Here is a 20,844-nt window from a genome sequence, read left to right on the forward strand (position 1 = left end):
GGTTGAACAGCAGACGGCATCCACGGCTTTCGGTTCATGGCCGATCTCCTCCCATTCAACCAAACCTCTCCCTCTCCAGCCAGTTTCTCCAGCTTGTTATTCACCGCGCGAATCGGCGAGATAAACGCTTACGTTCCGCCGCGCGTTCGCGATTGGAGGACCGAAGAAACGTGATGCCGTGATTGGAGGACCGACGGAGCGCAGTGCTGTGATTGGAGAACTGAATCGGGACCGATCGAGTTACGCGCAAGAGTGGAATGTTCCCTCACACAGGCACAACTGGAGAGAAAAGAGCGAAAGAGACCGTAAAACCAGAGAAATCCGTCCATGCAAGCTGGGGAAAATAATCGAAAATCCAGCCAGGGAACGTCTGTGTGATCCACGCTTTTAAGAGGCATTCGGCACGAGTAGAGTCGGTCCTCATTTTAAGGATTTTAAGTTGTTTTAGTGGCTTCATCAATAGGTAAGTGGGAATTCCGGATATTTGCGTGATGATTCTCTATCTTTCCGGTAGTGGAGGGGTGAAAGTTTGTTTCTCTGCCCGTGCTTCCATTTTGCAATAAAATGACGCTTTAAACAACAACACGACTTGATTTACCGTTTTACTGATGAACTGCTTATTGAAAATGCGTCTTTAATGGAGATGTTTACTTTATTCGTTCAATGCTAACTAATAAACGGCAAGCTCCTGCAACGTTGGGCCCAAACGCTCATATGGCCACATCAGTCCGATATTTCTTTATGTATTCGTCGTATAGAGTCATGTTTAATGTATTTGATCACTTTTTACCGCATACTAGATAGACGCAGAAACGTTAGCTGTATTGCTGCATGTGGTGTGTTGTATTTTTGTGTGGCGTTACTTTGATAACATCTTTGTTTGTGTTCTGTTGTCGCCTGTCCAAACACGCACATAGCCTGGACTCTGTCAGTAACTTAGTTGAATACATTTTATATTAAGTTTTGACTACGGAGGTGTGTTGTCTTGATATTGTTTTTGCCGAATGTTAAGTTATTCACATCAACACATTCTACATGCATGCAAAATCACCAACGAAGCATAACCATGGTTTTACTTAAGTAAGCATTAGTTAGTTTACCTATGGTAGTAAAACCATAGTAACAAGAAATGTACTACTCTCTCGTGACAGTAACATAGTTTACCCCTAATATTTGCATGCCAAAACATTACATTTTACTATTAAAACCATTGTATTAGCCTATGTATAAATGTATAGGATAATGCAATGTAAGTCGCTTTGGATAAAAGCGTCTGCCAAATGCATAAATATAAATGTAAATACTACAAGACCGCCACAATTAAAATAATTAAAATAAGTCGATAGAGTGTGTTGATACAAAAGCCATTTTCTGTAAACACGGATACCAATTTCGTATATCTACATTAGTTCTATAGAATTTCAATGACTAATATAAGTGTTTGGATCCACACTCGATAGTTCACCTTTGCTAAATGGTTGTGCATTTTTTGCTGCGAGTTTGTGTTCTGTGGTGTTTCTTCCAAGTTATTTTAAAAACAGACCTTTACAAATGTCTCTTAGTAAATCTTTTTTTGGTCCTGACCCTCAATAAAACCCCAAGAAAATGAACAGACTCATGATTAGTCCCAGGGGCAATTAAACATGGAGACAAAGATAAATCTCTTACTGTGAGAGCAGCGACTCTATCCATATATCTTAATTTACCGTGGTATTGGTCTTTCAGATTTATGGAGGGAAAAAACAGGAGAAAGATCCAAATGAAAAACAGAGAGCTAAGGGTGGGCCTGAGGTCTCTTATGAGGAGCCCATTTTTTTAGTGATAGACGAAAGACCTGTAGTGTAGTGTATTGCCCCTAAATATGTCATTGTAGCAGATTTGAAATAATACTGGCCCGTTTAATTTTCGCAGAAGTGGACTTTAAACGGATTCTTCACCCAAAAATGAAAATTGTTGTCATCATTTACTCACCATAGAGTTGTTTCAAATCTTTATAAATGTCTTTGTTCTGATGAACACAGAGAAAGATATTTGGAAGAATGCTTATAACCAGACAGATTTTGCCCCCGTTGACTACAAATACAATGGTAGTCAAAGGTGCCCCAGAACTGTTTGCTGTCCTACATTCTTTAAAATGTCTTCTTTTGTATTAAAAAAAACCCTACTATGGTAATCAATGGGGGAGGGCAAACTCTGTCTGGTTATAAACCTTCTTCCAAATATCTTTCTCTGTGTTCATCAGAACAAAGACATTTATAAAGATTTGAAACAACTCTAAGGTTGTGTTAAGGTAACATTGTGTCAACTGTTGTGTGACAACTTCAAGCTAGTCAGAAAGCTGTATTGGTTTTATGAACTGAACTGAACTCACTGCATGCATGCAATGCATTAAATACAATTGTGTTGTTTTGAAAGACATATTATCAGGAATATTTACCTGAGGCCAACCTTGCCTTTGAAAGTCGCCTTTGAAAATTTACACACAGTCTCTATCAGATAAAGATGTCCTGTGAAAGAGGTTTGTTCTCACCACCATTTCCATGATTGCACTTTAACTTGCATGTTTGTGAGTGCAAGACGTGGGCTCTACAATAAAGACAGCAACCCCCTTTACCGCCCCTCCTTACAGCAAACAAACCTTTCTGATCTTTTGCTCCTGCAGCCATGGGCCAGAAAAGGGCCTGCGCTCTGTTTGCTGCAACTAAAATAGAAGAGTGGGAGGGGAAGAGTGAACCAAATCTAATTTTCTTCCTAAGAGCCAGGCTTTCTTTATTTATATATCGTTACGGCTGTATTTAAGGAGAAATGTTGGCCCGTTACCTCCATGCGTAACTCACTCTTTATTCTTCAGCCCGTGGGTCTTCGTCTGGCCCTGGAAGTGCCTCTTTTCGGAAAGGGGGGAGGAGAGTGAAGTATGGGGGAGCGAGAAAGAGGGTCAGGTTTCGGTCCTTATATGCTTTAAGCTTAGAGAAGAAAGCAATATCACCCAGACTCAAATCTTACCTGCTTTGATTCGCTCTTATTGTTGTGTTCAAATGGGCTCGGGGTACTAGGTGTCACGCTTTTATTGTTGGTTGGTTGGCTGCTAAGCATTGTGTTTGCTGTGGTCCCATAGGATGGTGTTCTGTTGTTTTGCGTTGTGTAAGTCACCTTGGCTGTAATAAGACATGCTTGTGAAAAGCCAATGCAGGCCTAGTTTCGTAGCCTTGAATGGCAGCTGAAATTGAGTCAGGGGAGATTGTACCGCTTTCTGCAGTAACAGTGTCCCTGTTTATTTCCATTTTACTGCAGGGATGGGCGGAGCACACATCGCCACTCGGCGAATCTTTTCTCACTAAGCGTTATCTTTAAACCTTAATGAATGCCAAGTCTGCAAATGGCACGTTGGCAGTTAAAGAATGATTCTTTTGAGAAGCTTCGAGTTTCATCTTGAAGCACCTCTTTCAGGCTGTTGAGTATTTCCAAGATGTTGATGCATGGGCTTTTTACCAAGTGAGATTTGAAAACCGCAAGTTATTTGCTCCTTGCCAGGCCCTATACAACATGAGGGTATACAATGCAGAATACCCTCATGTTGATAAAGCTCAATGCAATACCTTTTTATATCTCACGCTCTTTATCTTTCTCTGTATTGGAAATGCCATGTCTTTCAGGAGCTTTTTATTGGGGGATGCAGTTGTGAACCGAGCACAATAGAGTAGGGTTGGTTGCTGAACATGTAGAGTTGCATGCTTCCATTATTGGCAGCGCAGAGACCTCCCAATGTTTAGTACTTCTTTATATAAACATTGATCAATCAGGTGGTGACTTTCCACTTTGACATATTCATATGCATTTAGTAATTTTTTAATGAATAATTTTATCAAATGTTTCTCTTTTGCATTGACTTGGTTGCTTTGTTGTACTTTTTGTGTTACGGTACATTACCTCAGAGAACAGAGCTCCCAACAACAGCAAGCGGGGTTCCTGCTGTCTGCATATTTGAAGCGCATTATGTCAGGTCTGAGATGTGCTTGGCATCTACACACAGCTATAAAGTGGTGTGCTTTCAGAGCTGGTCTCTCTCTGCTTGAACTTTGCTTGTGCTCGTGGCACTGCTGAACCTGAACAAAACCCACAATAAAAAGCATTCATTAGCACTGAGTCCTGCAGCATATCCAGCCACCACAGTTAAAGAAGCAGTGTCTGATTTCTACATCTATAATGGTTAAACGCTTACGGGATAGATAGGAGCCATAACAATTAATGGAGACTTTATCACAGTCAGTCTTATGTGGATTGCTTCCTCGTTTAGTTATATTATAATTAGTCAAATGTGTATTTTCAAATAAGTAGGTGATAAGGCAAGAATATCCTAAGCAGACATGTGAGTTTATAATAACCATTTTGTGTTTTGTCGTTAAGAGCTGTAACTCAAATGAATGGCGGGTGGATGGTTATAATTGAATGACTTCCTCTGCAATAGATCCATTCTTTGTGAAGCAAATGAGTCTAAAAGGTGAATATAAACCGATGTGTTACACATACAAGTGATTCGGTTCATCATCACTCTGCTATTTTGAGCTCAAGGTTAATGATTTTGCTGTTTTCCTCCCTTGCAAAATATCACATTAATGAATATCGAAAGGATAGATTATAAAGAATGAGTGGGAGCTATCCATAGGCTCTGAACACATAGCCTCCTTCAAACATCTGTGTTCCCACACCCAGTGTCTCAGTGAACCACACTGGGCCTTTCATCTCTTATGATTTAATTTCAATTAGTTATGGCTGATCGTTTGCTTTGATCGTATTAGCCCTTCCTCAGAGCCCCGATTGCTTTTTACACACCCTTGTACTTTCCTGTTGGTTTTACTAAACCCTCTGGAATTAACAAGGCTGATGGCGTCTTCAGATCTTTGATGTTCATTTCCGACAGCTGTAGCTTATCTTTCAGTACTGGATTTTTTTGCTCTATAATTTCACAAATCACTCTGCATTAGGCTGCTATTTCCATTTTAAGAATTTGTGTATGTTCAGATAGAAAAAATTCCAGAACTTGGGATATGGGTTTTAATCCTCTTTCTTGTTGAGGGGCAAGTCATCCTAATACCTTGATCTGGATGTCTCCGGCTTGGTGACACTGTGTCTGAGGAGCATTTCTGCCCTGTCCAAAAAGAAGTAATTAAACAAATACTATTTAACCTTCTGTTGGGCCATGTACACAAAAAGACAGCACTGTTTATTTTATTCTAACAAGAAAATAAAGGATATCACAGAAGCATCTTCCTACTTACAGATGATGTGGGCGACACAGGACAGTTATCTCTCTTTTCGGGAGTGCTTGTCAAACCCCTGACGCCTACTCGGTCCCTTATGATCCATTAACAGACTCTGACGTTGCATTGTAAATAATCGAGGTTGTCGTATAAAAGTCACTAGAACATGGGCTCATATTTATTGCAATCCAGTTAGGAAACGGGCATTACACACTTACTTAGACCACACTGATATTGTCAGCAAGAAAAACATTTTAGTAACATTTTAGTTTAGATGTCACAGCAATAATATGCATGCTAATAAGCAACTTGTTAATAGTGAGAATTGGAATATTGTCTGTTTATTAGCACTTATAAAGCACATATTCTGCATGACCGTATTCCACATCCCTTGTCCTACCCAATACCTAAACCTAACAACTATCATATTAACTATTAATAAAGTTTATTGAGGGAAAAGTCGTAGTTCAGGGTTTGTTTATAGCGAGAATTGGACCTTAAAATAAATTATTTCCTCCTAAAAATGTTTTCCAAATGATGATGATGTGTATACTCAGAGACTTTGTTTTTGCTCTTTCTACTATATGCATCCAAGTTATCCTGGTGTTATCTCATCAAGGTAATATTTTTACCAGATGATAATATAGCCTAATGTATTCCTCACTGTTTTTCTTTAGGTACAAAAAGGATTTTCTGATTCTTTTGAGTCTGGCTTTGTCCTGTACTACTCCAGGCAGAACCATCTTAATGTGGACACTTATGAGTTTGGTTATCCTGCACTGTATTACCTCTGATCATCTACCTGCGCACTTGCTACCATGTGAGGTAAGAATACTTTTTTTGCAGACTCTTGAATAAAGCTAATACATCTGTTGTCCTTTGCTTTCTTTTCCTTTGTCATTGAATTCATTTTCCAAAGACATTTGTTCTTTGTGCTTTAAATCAGGGCCTGTTGTATTTCCCAATCCCATTGTTGTATTGTAGTTGCCGTAGGGTCACCACATTTTCGAAAAGCTCACTGCACAGCCAACTACATTAGTAGTCTCGAATCAGGCGGCTACAATTTTTCTTTTCCTTTGCTTACCATTGGCTGTATTTACGGAGGGAGCGTACAGGCATCCCTGATTACCGAAGCCTAGAGATTAACCCTTAACCCTGTGCATGAAACCGAGACTGACCTGCGCAATCAGCAGGTTTCCTGTCTCATAAATATTGGAGCTTGATTGGTCTGTCAGAGACCAGACCCCCCCCAAACATCTCAATAATAACCTGCGGACATGAGAACTGGGTTTCCATTTAGAGCTGCATACCGCCACCCTGACAAGGTCACCATTAGATCCAGTGTGCTGGGATTTTGTCAGTTACTTTAGGGCTTTAACTTTGATTAGACTTCAGTGTGTGTTTAGATTTTCAATCAGGCCGTGATGTATTGAGCTGTATGGACCTGGGATGTTTACATTAGGCCGGTTGGATTGCAGGCAGGAGGGAGGGGCTGTTCCACTCAATTGCAGCCACATGTTTGCGAAGGTTGTGGAGCTGAACGAGGCCGTGTGATCTGCCAGACTTTAAGCAGGGCCTTCGCCTGTGGGCAGCTCTGAAGTTTTCCAGCGTGTTCCTTCAGCCTCTACGTTACTGTGGTTTCTGGGCAAACACATTGCCCTGTTGCCGCACAACCTTGCATTTATAAACTGTGCTCCAAGATTTTCATACAGTCACTCAGACAAATCTGTTCTTGTACTGACTTATACAGACCACACACGTATACCAAAGTTACGTCGAGATGGAATATTTCAAACATGCTGGTGAATATTCGCGAAGAGGATAGGTAGGAAAACATTCAAAAGTGCACAGAGTGTAATGAAAAGTGACAGGGAGTGTATTTAAATGTACAGCAATATGCTGATGTTGACAAAAACCAGATTTATTCAATTATTTGTATTATTAGCTGTTAAAATCTGAAAGATGGAAATTTGAAATGAGATGATTTTTAAGTATTTGTAAATACAGATCTTGGAGTTTGAAGCCTGTTTAACAAAATAGTTTATCTCCCTAAGTGATGTGATCTTGGTTGTCTGTTGTTCTGTGACCTGTTTGTATAATATGTTTGTTAGTGTGTTTTTTTTATTGTGTGCCTAGCAAAATCTCTAAATAGTCAACTCCTCTTTTCTATCATCAGGATCTATCAGCATCTATCATCATTTGTAAACATAAGGTCATGGAGGCAGTGCTTGTAATAAGTTTCTTGTCGTCACTGTTGGATCTAGGATCAAAGTTTCCAGATGTCATGCTTTGTTCTTAGGGCTTCACTTAAGACACGAAGCCTTCAACTACTCTTCCTGCTGCTCTAATTAGGCAAAATCAGGGGAAAGTTGTAAAATGACACATTTTTAGTAGTTTAACAGATTGGCCTATTTACTTTGTGGTGGAGAAATTTCATTTGAGCTTTTCCATTGGTTTATTCTGGAATGCATATTGATTCAAAGCATCGGTGTAAAATACTATGAAGGTAAAGGGGCAGTCAATTTTTTGTGTGCATTCTTCATTATGACGTATTTCATGTTGAATGGGGCGAAGGGCTTGTTCTTCATTTTAATAACTTAACAGTTATGACACAATAAACCATGATTTGCTGCTTGCCATTCGACTGGTTGCAGTGGGAATTGGGGATGGACATTCAAATCCTTTAGGGCATTTAATCGACACATGTGTATAGTGCAGGAGGATGTTTTCACTGAAGAATTGATGCTCATATCTGCTAAAAGTAAAGTTTGCCAATATTTTGGAGTGCAAATTTAGATTTAAAAGCCACATGCACAATACTCAATCCAACTCTACAGGAAGAATGCTTGCCGCTGATGATAAAAACTCTTTATCGTGCCTCCCCTGTGGAATTTGTGAACAAGTAATGGAAAATTCACCCCTTCCTTTTCTTTGTAATGTCATGCCCTGATGCCTCTTGAAGGAGAGCAGCACAAAGCCTGGAACCAGAAAATTACATTGGGAAAAACAACCACCACCCCACATTGATAAAAAAAAGAGTTCCCCAACTGTGCCAGAGTATGTCTTCTCAATCTCTACAGATAAGAAAGAAAAATAGCATCCTTTTTAAACACCTTGTGGCAGACATCTTGATTTGAGGGCTTGTGCAAAAACAGTGAAACAGACATTCTGGCAACACGAGCTCTGCAGAGTGTGAAAACGATCTGTTTGAAACAGAGGAGCCTCTTGCCGCAGCCATTAAATGCTATGCCTAGAGAATTTCAGACATTGGAGAGCCCTGCATGAAGTGCACTTTCTTGCTTTGCTTTTCAGGGCAACGTCCTTCAGCTCATAACAATTTGCACTTAGTGTTTTGGAGGAAAGGGGGCAATGTCACACTCGATTGTCAGCTAGATGACATGTGTTTCTATACACAGAGGGACAGAGCACTTAGTAATATGGATTTTGGATTCAGAAGGCATTGACAGAGTGGCTTACTCTACGCGGTCTGTGATCTGTCTGATCTGATGGAATCCATGATCATATAATGTCTAGATTAGGAACTCGGAAGACGCGATTGAAGCCAACATTGCGTGTTCTCAACATCCACCCAGCGTGAATCCGCGTCTATTCACGTCTTTGCATTGACTTTGTATGTTGTTTACTAGTTAATTAAGCTCTTGAACACTCCTTAAAAGACACAGAATGACAGCAGCTTTGTTAGTCTTTTGCCGTTTTTCCTATGGGGTTTTTTAAAGATATTATAATAACATTAATATGATTGTATAAAATTGGTGGTTGCTTAATTTCAACATATTTTGTATGCCTTATTTTCCATTATCAAATTGTGTCACGTAATATAATCAGCATTATATCAGCCATGCTCTTCAGACCAGTTTACCAACTTTCTTCTTAAAGACACACCAATAGTATGCATTTTGGATGTATTCTTGATCAAACAACACATGATTCAACACATTAGCTCATTGGTAAAGCTCTTCAAAACCTGATATGTGTCAGAAAATGAAGACATCCTAATGTGTACCGTTGGTGTGTCTTTAGGAGCAAGGCTGAGGAACTTCTCCGGAAATTAACATTGGAAAGTGAACAATAGAATAATATATCAGAATGACAAATTGCTATCCAATTGGTCCTGCAACTTGTACAGCTACATTATGTATATATGTAAACTATAGATATTTTGCCCATATTCTATATTTCCAGCATAGCCTGTCTGTGACCGTAGAATGTGGTGTGATGTCCTGAAATGGACCTCCCAAACATATGCAACGGTGACGTGCAAGAGCCTTTTGTGGAGATCTAGGCTACATTTGGCTATGGAATGTGCAGGAGTATGTGCATCTGCTCAAACAAAGCCTTATTTTCAGCTCTGTGTTGTAATTACAGACCAGGATGATTCTTTTCGTCTTGTGAACCCGCAGCAGCCTGTGTGCAAGTTTCCCAGGATCCACTCAGTGCTTAAAAGTCTAAATAGTGTTTACTGCAGTATGAGTGAGCCACCATTAACACAACACCTAATATGTGAAGTTTGTGAGTACAGTGTGCAACATAAACATTGTCACCACCGTGACATTTATGTGCGCTGCCTAGTGCTCGAGTTGCTTGCATATTGGCTAGCTTATGTGTTGGGGTTGTGTGTTCCTTCCTGTAAGCGGTCAAACAAAGTATATACTTTGGAAGTCTTGAACACACCTGTGCGTATATAGGCGATTAAACACACCTCTGCGTATATAGGCAAGGAGTAAACAAGGTATATTTTGGGCTTTACTTTTAGAAAATTGTAAGGAAATGTTATGCATGGACTGACACTTTAGAGAGGGCTAGGGTACATCCCAGCACAGCTTGCAGTCTGGTGCTCGTCTAGACATTTGGGTCGATGGGAGTTTGACTTTTCCGTCCTATAAAGAAAGAAAGTACTAGTTGCATATTGTGTAAACTCAAATGCATCAATCCTTTTGTATTTTATAATACTATAGCAGAGTTAGAATATAATTTTACATATCATTTGAAAACATCCTCATTCAAATACAAAAAGTTAAACCAAAACAGAAGTAAAAAAATTGGCTGGAAATAAACGTGCTCTTTTGACACTATTTAAATAAAATACCAATTTAGTGTATTTAAGTTACTTTTATAAAAATGCCCTAGTAAAAACATTACTGGTGTGCATCTAGAGACAAAACAGTGGCCTATTGACATATTTTAAGCTGTTTTATGGCGAGTTATTTTCAGTTAAGACAGTTCAAACATGTATTTTATTCTGGGACTATCCTTCAGCCTTGCCTGTGAAACCGGGTTAGAATGAAATAAAGACTTCAACTCGACGAGGTTGATTGAAGGAGACCTCGGTTGACTATATTTGCCACCATCAGTGTGTTCTTGAAACCACACTGTCTGGATACAGCGTCTGTTTCAACAAAGCTACCTCCGCCCTCGCTTTCCTTCCTTTGAACTTTGCATGTTACAACATCGCTTTACTTTTTATTCATCCCGCAGAAAGATTTGTTTTTATCCACCTACATTCTTTTCACACGCTGCAAATAAGATCCCCAGTTCTTTGCTAGCACGTCAATATTCACTGTCTTGATTTCCCAATAACCCCAGTCATACTTCCATTAGCGTGTTCTGTGTCTCTTGAGGGTTGTTCAGACATTTGATAAGCCGCAGATACAAACCGAAAACGGGTTGCAGATGAGTATGTGGGGGAGAGAGCCCAAAGGCAGCCTATACGAGAGCTTTGCCTGTAGAAGAGCATGACGGAGATTTTGAAAGAGCCGAGACCAGCACGGGAATGATAGATAGATGGATGAGGGCTGAGAGAGCGGGGTAGAGTACTGAGAAGAAGTGCAGCAGGAGGTTTGCCAGGGGATTGCTCTACAGGAACGTTTCAGTATTCTTATGCTAATCCAGCCTTGGATGAGCCTCAGAAGCAGCCAAGCAAACAATGTGAATGGAGCCAGGAAGTCTGCTCTCCCTGCTGGCCGGCGTGACTCGAGAGGCAGGCGAGGCGCTGGGCTGCCTGCAAGGAGGGGCCCCAGGAGGGGCCAGGGAAACGCATGCCAGCACACATATCCACATACCACATTTACTACATCTGAGATATATGGTGAACTGTGGTTAAATCCATTTATGTTGTGATGAGCAAGTTTATGGAAAATATGAACATGTTAAATTCATTATTAGCATCAATTCGTTTATAGTCGTACTCATGACACTTCTTGTATCAAGATTATATTGAAAATCAAGTTGTTTTTGCATTGCCCTGCAGTTTATGTCTACGGTTGGAATTGTAAGATTTCGTGTACAGTGGTTTTTGTGCTTGTTTATTTAGCAAGCACGTACATCAATCACAACCACAGACTTAGCAGGATAACTAAAGTGATCCCTCTTGGTTGTTAATCTCACCTACCTTTCCAAAAACCTGTCTGAAAGGGGATGTTTGGCGTCTTGCGGTTTTCCTTTTCTATTACACGGACTTACCTGAACAAACAAAGATATTCAAAGCCCCTGTCAATGCAGCATTATCTGTGGGAAACAAGTGACACAGCTTGCTCTGTTCTTCCTCAGATTTCTGTCTCCAGAGTGACTTCCCCTTTCAAGCATCATATGATTGACGATTGGGGGAATGCCTTCCCAGTAACCACATGGCATGCCTCAGTGATTTGCTATGAGGTGTGGTCATTCTATATGGTGGCTATAGTTCCTCTACCTTTTACCTGTGTCTCCTATCCCTCCGGTCTTTCATCCTTTCAAAGTAAATTAATGAAGAGCTTTCCTTTGAAAGAATGCTGAGTGAAGCTATAAATTATGCCATTTATCTTACAGGCCGGTGAAATCTTCTTGATTTATTTGTAGTCCATCTGCTGTAGCGGTTCATGCCAGTGAATGGTCTTAATGCTAGTACAATCTTTCTTTCGTAATTCCTTTCACTTCCTGTTAGACTTTGTTGAATTTTGTGTGGTGTTATGTGTTTTGTGTATGGTGGTGTGACTGTGTTGGAGGGGGCGTTGCTCACAGATGGAATCGTAAGTGTCCGAGTTGTTTCAGTGCACTTCCTGTCCTCAGGCCGTTTCCTCACTGACTAGTACTGGCATGTTATTATTGACCTTAAGTTTCTCAAAAGGTGTACTTAAACCAAGGGCAAAAAAACGGAGTGAAATAGGGCTGCACGATATATCGAAATGGTCTAAATATTGCAAATGTGCATATTGCAATATCACTATGGTTTGCAAAAATTATTTTACATATTTTAAAAGTTGTCTGTGGTCCAATTAAGCTTAAGGTTGATGAAGAGACTATGTCAAATGTGTGAAAGATCATCTATAAACAGAAAGAATGTGAAACATTGTCAGCTTTTAAATACAGTTGAATATAGTTTACATTTACTTTGATATTGAACTTGATATTGTTTATCACATTATTTGGCAAGTTATTCTATTTTTCTTCAATATTGTGCAGTCTTGAAATAAACGCTTCGGCAAGAGTTTATAAAACCTTAGTTACACTTTCATGTTACATTTTATTATTGTTCCTCAGTTACCATTAAGACAAGCCAGTGTGTACATAATGTTAATTGTTTTGCCAGTAAAAGTTGCACTGTGGTGTATTGAGTCAGTGAAACCTGTTGCAGTCATATCTCTCTATCCATTCCTCCATGGTCATGTGGTTATCCGGCCTGTCTTAAGGGGTCCTCATGATCCACAGGAGCCCTGGCATTGTTTTCCCATTACCCAAGAGTCAGGGAAGTGTGAAAAGTAGGTCGCAGGTCGGCCTCTTTTCCCCCCTTGGCCAAATGAAAAGTGACAGACACTGACCCCCTCTCTGCGACTGTTAATTCAGGCCCCTGGTCCCGTGGAGCCTATCGGAGACACTAATTGCACGGAGACAAGAAGGAGCTATGAGAGAGCAGACACATTATGTTATTAACGCTGGACAGAGCCCAAAATCGGACGCTTGAATGAGACACTACTTAAGCTGGTTTCTAGATTCCTGAGCTGCCATTCCACAGTTATGGGGTCAGGCTCATCGTGTCATGGTGCTAAAATGAAATCGGAGATTAATTCAGAGAGGAATTTGAAAACCACCATAGTCCTCTTTTAGAGGTTTCTTTATTTATTTCCGTAACAGATCAATATAAGCAAGTAATACTTCGGGATGATGGATTTACAACATTTAATAACTGTCTTTCTCTTCATTACAGGGGCTTAAGCAAGAAGAGGATTTAAAGAGTTATTGAATCTTCGTCCTGCGTCCACAATTTTTCTCAATCCAGTTGCCCTCAAAGACGATTGGCCCCTCGCAACAGAGCACGTCACTACAGCCACGCATCTCTGCATCTCATCCAACAGGATGGAAAGCAACTCCGTCTTCTTCCTCTCCATTTTAGGAGCTGGTGTCCTCCTCTCCCTGCAGGTCGAGGGTAAGTCTGTTGCTTTATTCTAAAGTGTCTACATTTGACCCTTGGTTCCTCATCAGTGGACCAAACGGACTCTTGGCAGTATCAGCCTGTTTGACGCAGAGTGACTGTTTTCTATCACAAACCACCATAGGAAAAAAATATGTGTTTTTGTTTTGTTTAGAGGGAAGCAAAAGCTGAAGATGACCGAAAGGGTCGTCTGTTTTCTTTCAACTGGATGCAGAATAGCAGTATTTATAATACAAAGCAGATTGAGGCCGTATGAGAACCAATTTACCCGTATTTGGATGATACCAAGTGTTTTGCAGAAGCTGCCTGTTTTAATGGATGGTGGCCTTCAAAAACACAGCACGAGTAATGATCTTTCTTTAAATTCCCATCAGGCCCGGGAAGTGGAATCTGTCTGTTCACATTTGAGATGCATTAGCAGACAAACTCCCCCTGCTAGGATATCCATCCAAATTACATTTCATTTTATTGATTCAATGCCTTTCTGATCTTCTCTTCGTGGGTCGGTAGTAATGAAGGGGTTGTTTCCATTTTAGGTGAATGCAGGCAGGAAGAACTCAAATTTTTCTCATGACACGCTGTATAAGAATGTAATGGCCTCCATCAGAGGCAGCAGGGTGGCATTTATGCAGACATCAGGTCATCCATTCATCCGCTCAGTAGAGCTTTCTGTGATTGTAATGTGAGAATACACATCTTATTGTTGAGGTGTGAATAGACCGTTGGCTTCACATTTGGCTATGCAGAGAAACAATAGGGTGGTGATCAGTCAATTGGTTTGAAATTGTGTTGGTGTGTTAAGGGGAGGAAGGGTGTTGTGTGAATGTCAAGGGGGGAGTACATTTGTTTGTTTTAAGTGAATGCTGTTTTTCCTTCAGGGGTTTGCACTGAAATGTTAATGTGGGTAATTGTTTGGTGAAGAGACTTGATGTTGAGTGTTGACAATACAGATTACAGTTGCCACTTCAGCTTTCCAACAAGTATTTAGAAATTGGGACACTAGGTTAACTGCTTTATAAAAAAAAAGCTGTGAGTCAACATATTATGTAATTTATTACGTCATATTTTATGCGGTCAACAAGTTTTCCAGGCTATAAAACAAGACTCACTCACTCCGTCAATTTTGTCACGGTCCACCCATGTTGCTTGAAAACAGTAGATGCTTTGTTTACTTTTGACTCAAGTGTGTCAGTTTCCCACTGATGTCAAACTATTCGTTTGCCAAATTGTGTTCCTATTTTTAGAAGTTATATTTGATAAGTCATAAACGCCGCCTATTTTTAGCAACCGGAAGACCATGGGACAGCACTTTTCCTGCTCTCAAGAATGAGAAGTATGACTATCAAGCTAGAAGAAATGGATCGAAAGATATACTTTAAGTAGATGTACTTAACCTTAAAGTTAAATACAAATGTCATGAGCTTATTAGCTCCATATAGAGTTATGTTAGAAATATTGCATACTGACATAAACCATTGCGTCACATGTTGTGGGATTTAGGCATGGGCCGAATAGCGGTTCCAATGTATACCGAGGTTTGAAAGAGTTTTCGGTGATATCGTTTCTAAGGTATGAGCTGTGTTTACACAAATAAATAAGTCATGTTTGATGTTTAGGCCTAATATATGGGCTATGACAAAAAATACTTTTTTGAAAGGTTATTATAATTTAAAGGCTTTACATATGTTCTATGAATGTCCAGTTGAAAAGTTGCGCAGACATTTGAAAATAACACATTTTAGTGTTGTAATTGCAACACCGTGAAACCGTGACACTTTTGGTGGTTATCATACCGTCAAAATATCGTACCGGCCCATGCAGCATTTTACATCATGCTCTTTTTCACTAGTGTTGAACATTGAAATAGGTTTCAGTGTTGTTTTTATGAAATCACAGAAGTTGTTTTTGTTCTCTGTAGTTGACTCACTTTTATCTTTGAGTAGCTGGAGTGGTCACTGTCTGCTTGTTTAGCAAGGCAAACATCTTTAAATATACTATTTCCTCCCCACCCAGGAACAAAAGAAGAAATGGGCAGTGGCAGCAATTTTTACACTTGTAAAGTCAACCAGAGCTTTTAAGAAGAAGAATAACTACCCTCGACCATTGCAAAGTTTTCTGTTAAAAACTAAGAGAGACTCAGTGGCGAAAGCACGAGATGAGTTAAACCACACATGAATGTTGTTGAGTGAGCGTGTTTTTGTTTCTTCTCGTGAATGCTTATCTGTGGTCAGGTCTCCGTCTAACACAGAATGCATATGGCCGCAAGTTTCTTTGATAAATGTCACATCATTCAACACGTCTAACGCTGGTTTTCAATTCCCTGCTAATAAATGAACTTGGTGGAATTTTTCCTCAGGAAGGTAAGGTTGAGCTTTGGCCTCGTAGCTAAGAAACCTGAAGTACAAGGTACAACTAATTGTTATTTACACAGTAAATTCACACTGGTATTATGCAAAATACTGAGTGATGTACCAGCGCGCTGCAAAAACACAACTGCAACGTTAAATTCCAGTTATGTAAATGTTTGTTCCCAAGTTGGTTCAGGAAATGTTACTCGCCACTAGTTTGTTTTGTTTTCTCCTCTGTGGGTTTACATTATATTACTGACATTGCTAAGATGTTTTATCATTTAGTTAATATGTGAATGACTTGTAATTTTGTTCAGAACCAAAAAGATCGTTAAAGAAATATTGCTACCGTGACTCTTTATCACTGCCCTAATTTCCCATCCTACACCACACTGGGCGGCTCGCCCAAGCCCTACTACAGGAAGCATGTTGAGTCTATTGTCGGTGCTCTGAGTTTCCCTGACACTTTAACCGTTTCCTGTATTGCGCTGGCTGTCAGGTATCTGACTTAATGTGCACAGCCGCCCGGAAATAATCATTACTGTCGGAGTAGGAGGGCCGCTGTTGATGTGCGTGACTGTGTTTCCTTGTTTTCGAAGACCGCAGGTTTTAAAGCATTTGAATAAACGACTATATCGAACTCTTGTACACTGACATGTGTGCATGCTTGTGAGCATGTGTTTGGCAGGGGGCTGTTAAAGGCATTCTCAACTCTCACTTTTACAGCTTGCTGTTGGGAGCTTGGCTCTAGAGGTGTCTCCGAGCCCATTAGATGGTAACTTTCATAAAGGCAGCCAACTTTATTGGTCTGTGTCAGGCAGGCCGTTGTTTTCCACATGTTCCCTTGCTTCGGGTTTAACAAGCTGGTCTTCAAATAGTGGAGGATTATTACGTGCTGGAAGATTTCGCCCTGAAATGGAAGCCCTTGTCCAGGAACATGCGATGATTATAATGATGGTTATTAAATAGATGAAAGTAAATAAATAATAATGTCAGGTTCAGGTTAATGGCCACTTAAAGCTGAAGCTGTTCCTGCTAGATTGCACCCTACAGCCACATTGTTCAGTTTCTTTGTTGCCTAGACTGTAAGAAGGCAAAAAGACGTTTTGAATAACCGATGTATTGATGAAATACATGTCTGCTTTCATATGTACTCATTCTTCAAGGATATATGATTCACATATTATTTCTAATGGAAACCCAGCATTATATTTTAAAAGGATTTTGGTGTTTTTATTTACTCTTCTAAGTTTCTTCTTCAGGCAGCGTGAAGCTTGACACTGAAAACTAGCGTCTTGATTATAGGCTTGTAATCCAAACGCCCTCGTTGAGACTTGGCTGGGTCATTGCATCATTTCCTGTTAAGTCTTACTGTAGCGCTGTATAAATAACAGCTACAACAGAGAGGACACATGAGGACTGAAATGTTTTCGTTTTTACTCATGTTTTTTTTTTTAAAGCATATACTTTTGTTTCAAAGACGTAAATTATATTATTTAGATTTATACATTCATTTAAAGAGTGAGCAACTTGTTTGTCATTTTGCTGACACTTTTGTAGCAGGCAGCAATGAGAAGCAGCTGGCCTGTTCATGAAGGTGTGAACTCGACATCTTTTTTTTAGGATCGGAGCGCCCATATTCTCTCCTCACCTTATGACCAGCCTCCCATTACACCTTCAAAAGTGACTCAGGGGTGCCTGTTCTACTCTTGATTTTAATAGGGTCAAAGCCCAGATGTTTTTACCTGGAGATCAGTGTTAAGGCATGAAACGGCTCCAAGTTTGGCATGATATGTAAACTTTTGGCTTTACATGTTTTTCTGGGGTTTCTCTAGCGGCACCTGGGTTTTTATGTATATATATGCATCTGTTTTCTTACTTGCTGCCCTGTCAGTCAATTACTTTACAGGCAGCACTTTAGATGTGATGAAAGCCTGACTGAGCTCATTTTTATTATTAAAGTGATAGTTCACCTGTATGACTTTATTTCTTTTGCAGAACACAAAAGATATTTTGAAGAATGTTAACTAACCCACTGACTTCCATTGTATTGACACAAAACCAATGCAAGTCAATGGATACCACTGTTGTTCGTTTACCAACATTCTTCAAAATATCTTCTTTTGTGTTCTACAGAAGGAAGTCAAACTCTTGTCATGAAATGACAAGAGGATCAGTAAATGATGACAGTCAAAATTTTTTCGCTGAACTATGCCTTAAGCTACGATGATGTTAAAGCTAAAAAAAGAATGCCAATTCAAGTAATCAAGCAAATATTTTGTGACCTTCATGGTAAAAATGAAGTCATAAGTTAATACAAATTTAACCGTAAACATTGGAATTGGATGTACCTTCCTGCCTCCGTATGAAGTGCCTTTCAGGTGTGGAGCACAGCTGCCGCGTTTGGGCCACGCGTGTAGAAAATGGAGAAGAAGAGAGAACAGGCACTACTGTCTCTTTAAGAGGCTGGTGCTCGACTCCAGGCCAATCTGCCTACAGGCTGGGAGAATGCGGTCAGCAGGACTCATTACTGGCTGAGTACTGCCAGACCTCAGACTCCACGGTGACGGCGAGCCAGAATCAAGCACACATGTAGGAGCACGGCAAGACTCCGAAGCTCCGTCTCCAAGAGCCAAGGAAAAACACGGAGAGGGGAAAATGTATTCAGTCGCTTCATACTGTCATTGAATGACTGAGAGGTTCTTCAGAAGAGATCTGCTCTGTTTTAGTAATCCTCCTGGCTCGAAATCTATTTTGTGTGTTCCGATAACATTCCCGAGTTCTGTGGTTGTTTGTGTGGGATTGTTGTGGTTGCGGGAATTCCGCTCTTATCTGTTCAGCTGTAAGGACGTGTAGGTCTCAACACATCATAACAGATTACACTGCCTTAAAGATTCTTAAAAGCAGCCCATGTGCTGGCTACGTCGTTCACATTCCTGCAATTTACAGGCCTCTCGCTCAGCTAAAGAGGGGAAATGGCCGGGCCTTGTGAGGGTTACAAACCTGAGGACTCGCAGAAGGTTTCGTCTGTTTTTCTTTTCCCTGTCTTTCGTCCGTGATGTTTATGTTACCGGTTTCCACCTCCATTCTTGCGCCGGGTCCTGTTTGACAGCTTAGGCGCCTGAACTAAACTGTGAGGTGATCAAAGATGTAAGATCAAATGCTTTCGCCATGTATTTTACATTTCCCCCGTAATGGAGGGAGCCGTGGGACACCTTCAAGCGCGCATTTCCGAAATGCAGAAAACCGAATCCTGACACATAAACAGAGGATTAATATCGCAGGAACTCGGCACATGAATGGAACAGCCTGACTTGTATGAGAAATTACAGTAGAGTGGGAAAATCTTGTATGTGTGTGTGAGAGAGAGAGAGAAATAGACACACAAGAGTTCGATGCGTTTCAGGAAACAATCAACTTGAATATTTTTGATAAATTCTCAGAGCTAAGTCTCTCAGCTCGTGCCGGTCGACCCGGTTTTCAACCTCAGATTTACACGCAGTAATCCCATCTCTTGTGTTTCCAGTCTGCTCTTTCACTTTCTCTCGTAATCCCACTTCTCACCATTTCACCCTCGGGCCATCGAACACAATGCTTTCATGACAAATTCTTGGATAAGCGTCGTTCCACAAATTGACTCGGTGTTGAGTAACACCTTATTTGTTTTTGTCACAGACTTCCTCTCAACAAAACTGAATATAGCGACTGCATTGCAAGCCGTGCTTTCGTTCCTGGCGTGAGACATTTCAAATGGGTGAATCTTAGAAAACCTGCTAAAAACGTGCAATATATTTATATATGATTGACGCGTCTGTACCTGATTTGTGACATGCATTGCATTTACATTTATGCATTTGCCAGACATTTTTATCCAAAGCAACCTTCAGTGCACTTAGGATATATATTGTATACCAATTTAGTGTTTCTGAGACCGTGGAACAAGCTTTTTAATCCTCTCCCTCATGTGCCAAGTCTTTGTTTTCCCCTGGCTTATATCAGCTCTTGCGGTTTAAAGCTTCTTGGCTCCTTGCTGCTTTGTTATCAAGCTGTATATCAGTTTAGTGGTCTCCACCCCAGCTGATACGGCTAGAGGTGTCACTGCCGCATAAATGTGCCGACACCAGGTAGGATCTGCCTACAAAATGGAGTTTAATTCCGAACACTTGAGATGAGTCTGAAAATAGAGGCTTCTTGTCTCGCCTCTGTCTGATGTTTATGTTTAATGTTAAATTAGATGTAGGGTAGACCTGGAGGAATCTCTGACATGGGGCAGATTGGAGGCACGGCTCTCGTAATGAGATCTTGGACGTGGAATGTTGTGTTTCTCTAAACGGCAGTGTGCCTGTTTTAGTGCGGGCTTATTTTGATGTTTATTCCTCAAGAAGGCCTGCCCAGACCTGTAGGACGAGCAGCAGGGCTTTAAGAGGAAGCACCCGTAGCAATTCTCAACACATGAGTCTTTGTGCTTGGGGCTGTATGCACCCTGCCTGTCTGCAGCAAACACTCAAACACACTCAGACAGATCAGGTTACAGCGTTGAGAAATCGGCATGTCTCGCTTTCTTTTTTTTGTCCTAGTTTTTGTCCTAGACTATCTGTTTTACTCGTCAGCTGTTATGATATGCAACATGCATGTGGGTGTATAGACAGTCTCATCGGACGCGCGCGCCTGACCCCAAGTTAACTTTCGGTTTGTGTTTGGCTAGTGGCTAATAATATAACTATATATTTTCTTTATATTTTTCATGTTCATTTTAATTTGGATTATTATTTAAGTGTATAATAATTGTATTAAATAAAATATTTTTTGCATT

The 20,844-nt window shown here is 40.4% G+C and overlaps 1 protein-coding gene across 2 annotated transcripts in view; it reads left to right on the plus strand.

Moving 5' to 3' along the window:
- The window catches only part of bmpr1ab (bone morphogenetic protein receptor, type IAb), a 26,542-nt gene continuing 5,698 nt past the window's right edge, over positions 1–20,844 (plus strand). For both annotated transcript variants that reach the window (XM_079477077.1, XM_079477078.1), the window contains exons 1-3: positions 1–463; positions 5,936–6,083; positions 13,459–13,677. In XM_079477077.1, the coding sequence (XP_079333203.1) occupies positions 13,608–13,677 (70 nt within the window). In that variant the 5' untranslated portion in view covers positions 1–463; positions 5,936–6,083; positions 13,459–13,607. The remainder of the gene's footprint in view (positions 464–5,935; positions 6,084–13,458; positions 13,678–20,844) is intronic.

This window comes from Barbatula barbatula (assembly GCF_947034865.1).
Source record: "Barbatula barbatula genome assembly, chromosome: 16".
NCBI classification, from domain to species: Eukaryota; Metazoa; Chordata; class Actinopteri; order Cypriniformes; family Nemacheilidae; genus Barbatula; species Barbatula barbatula.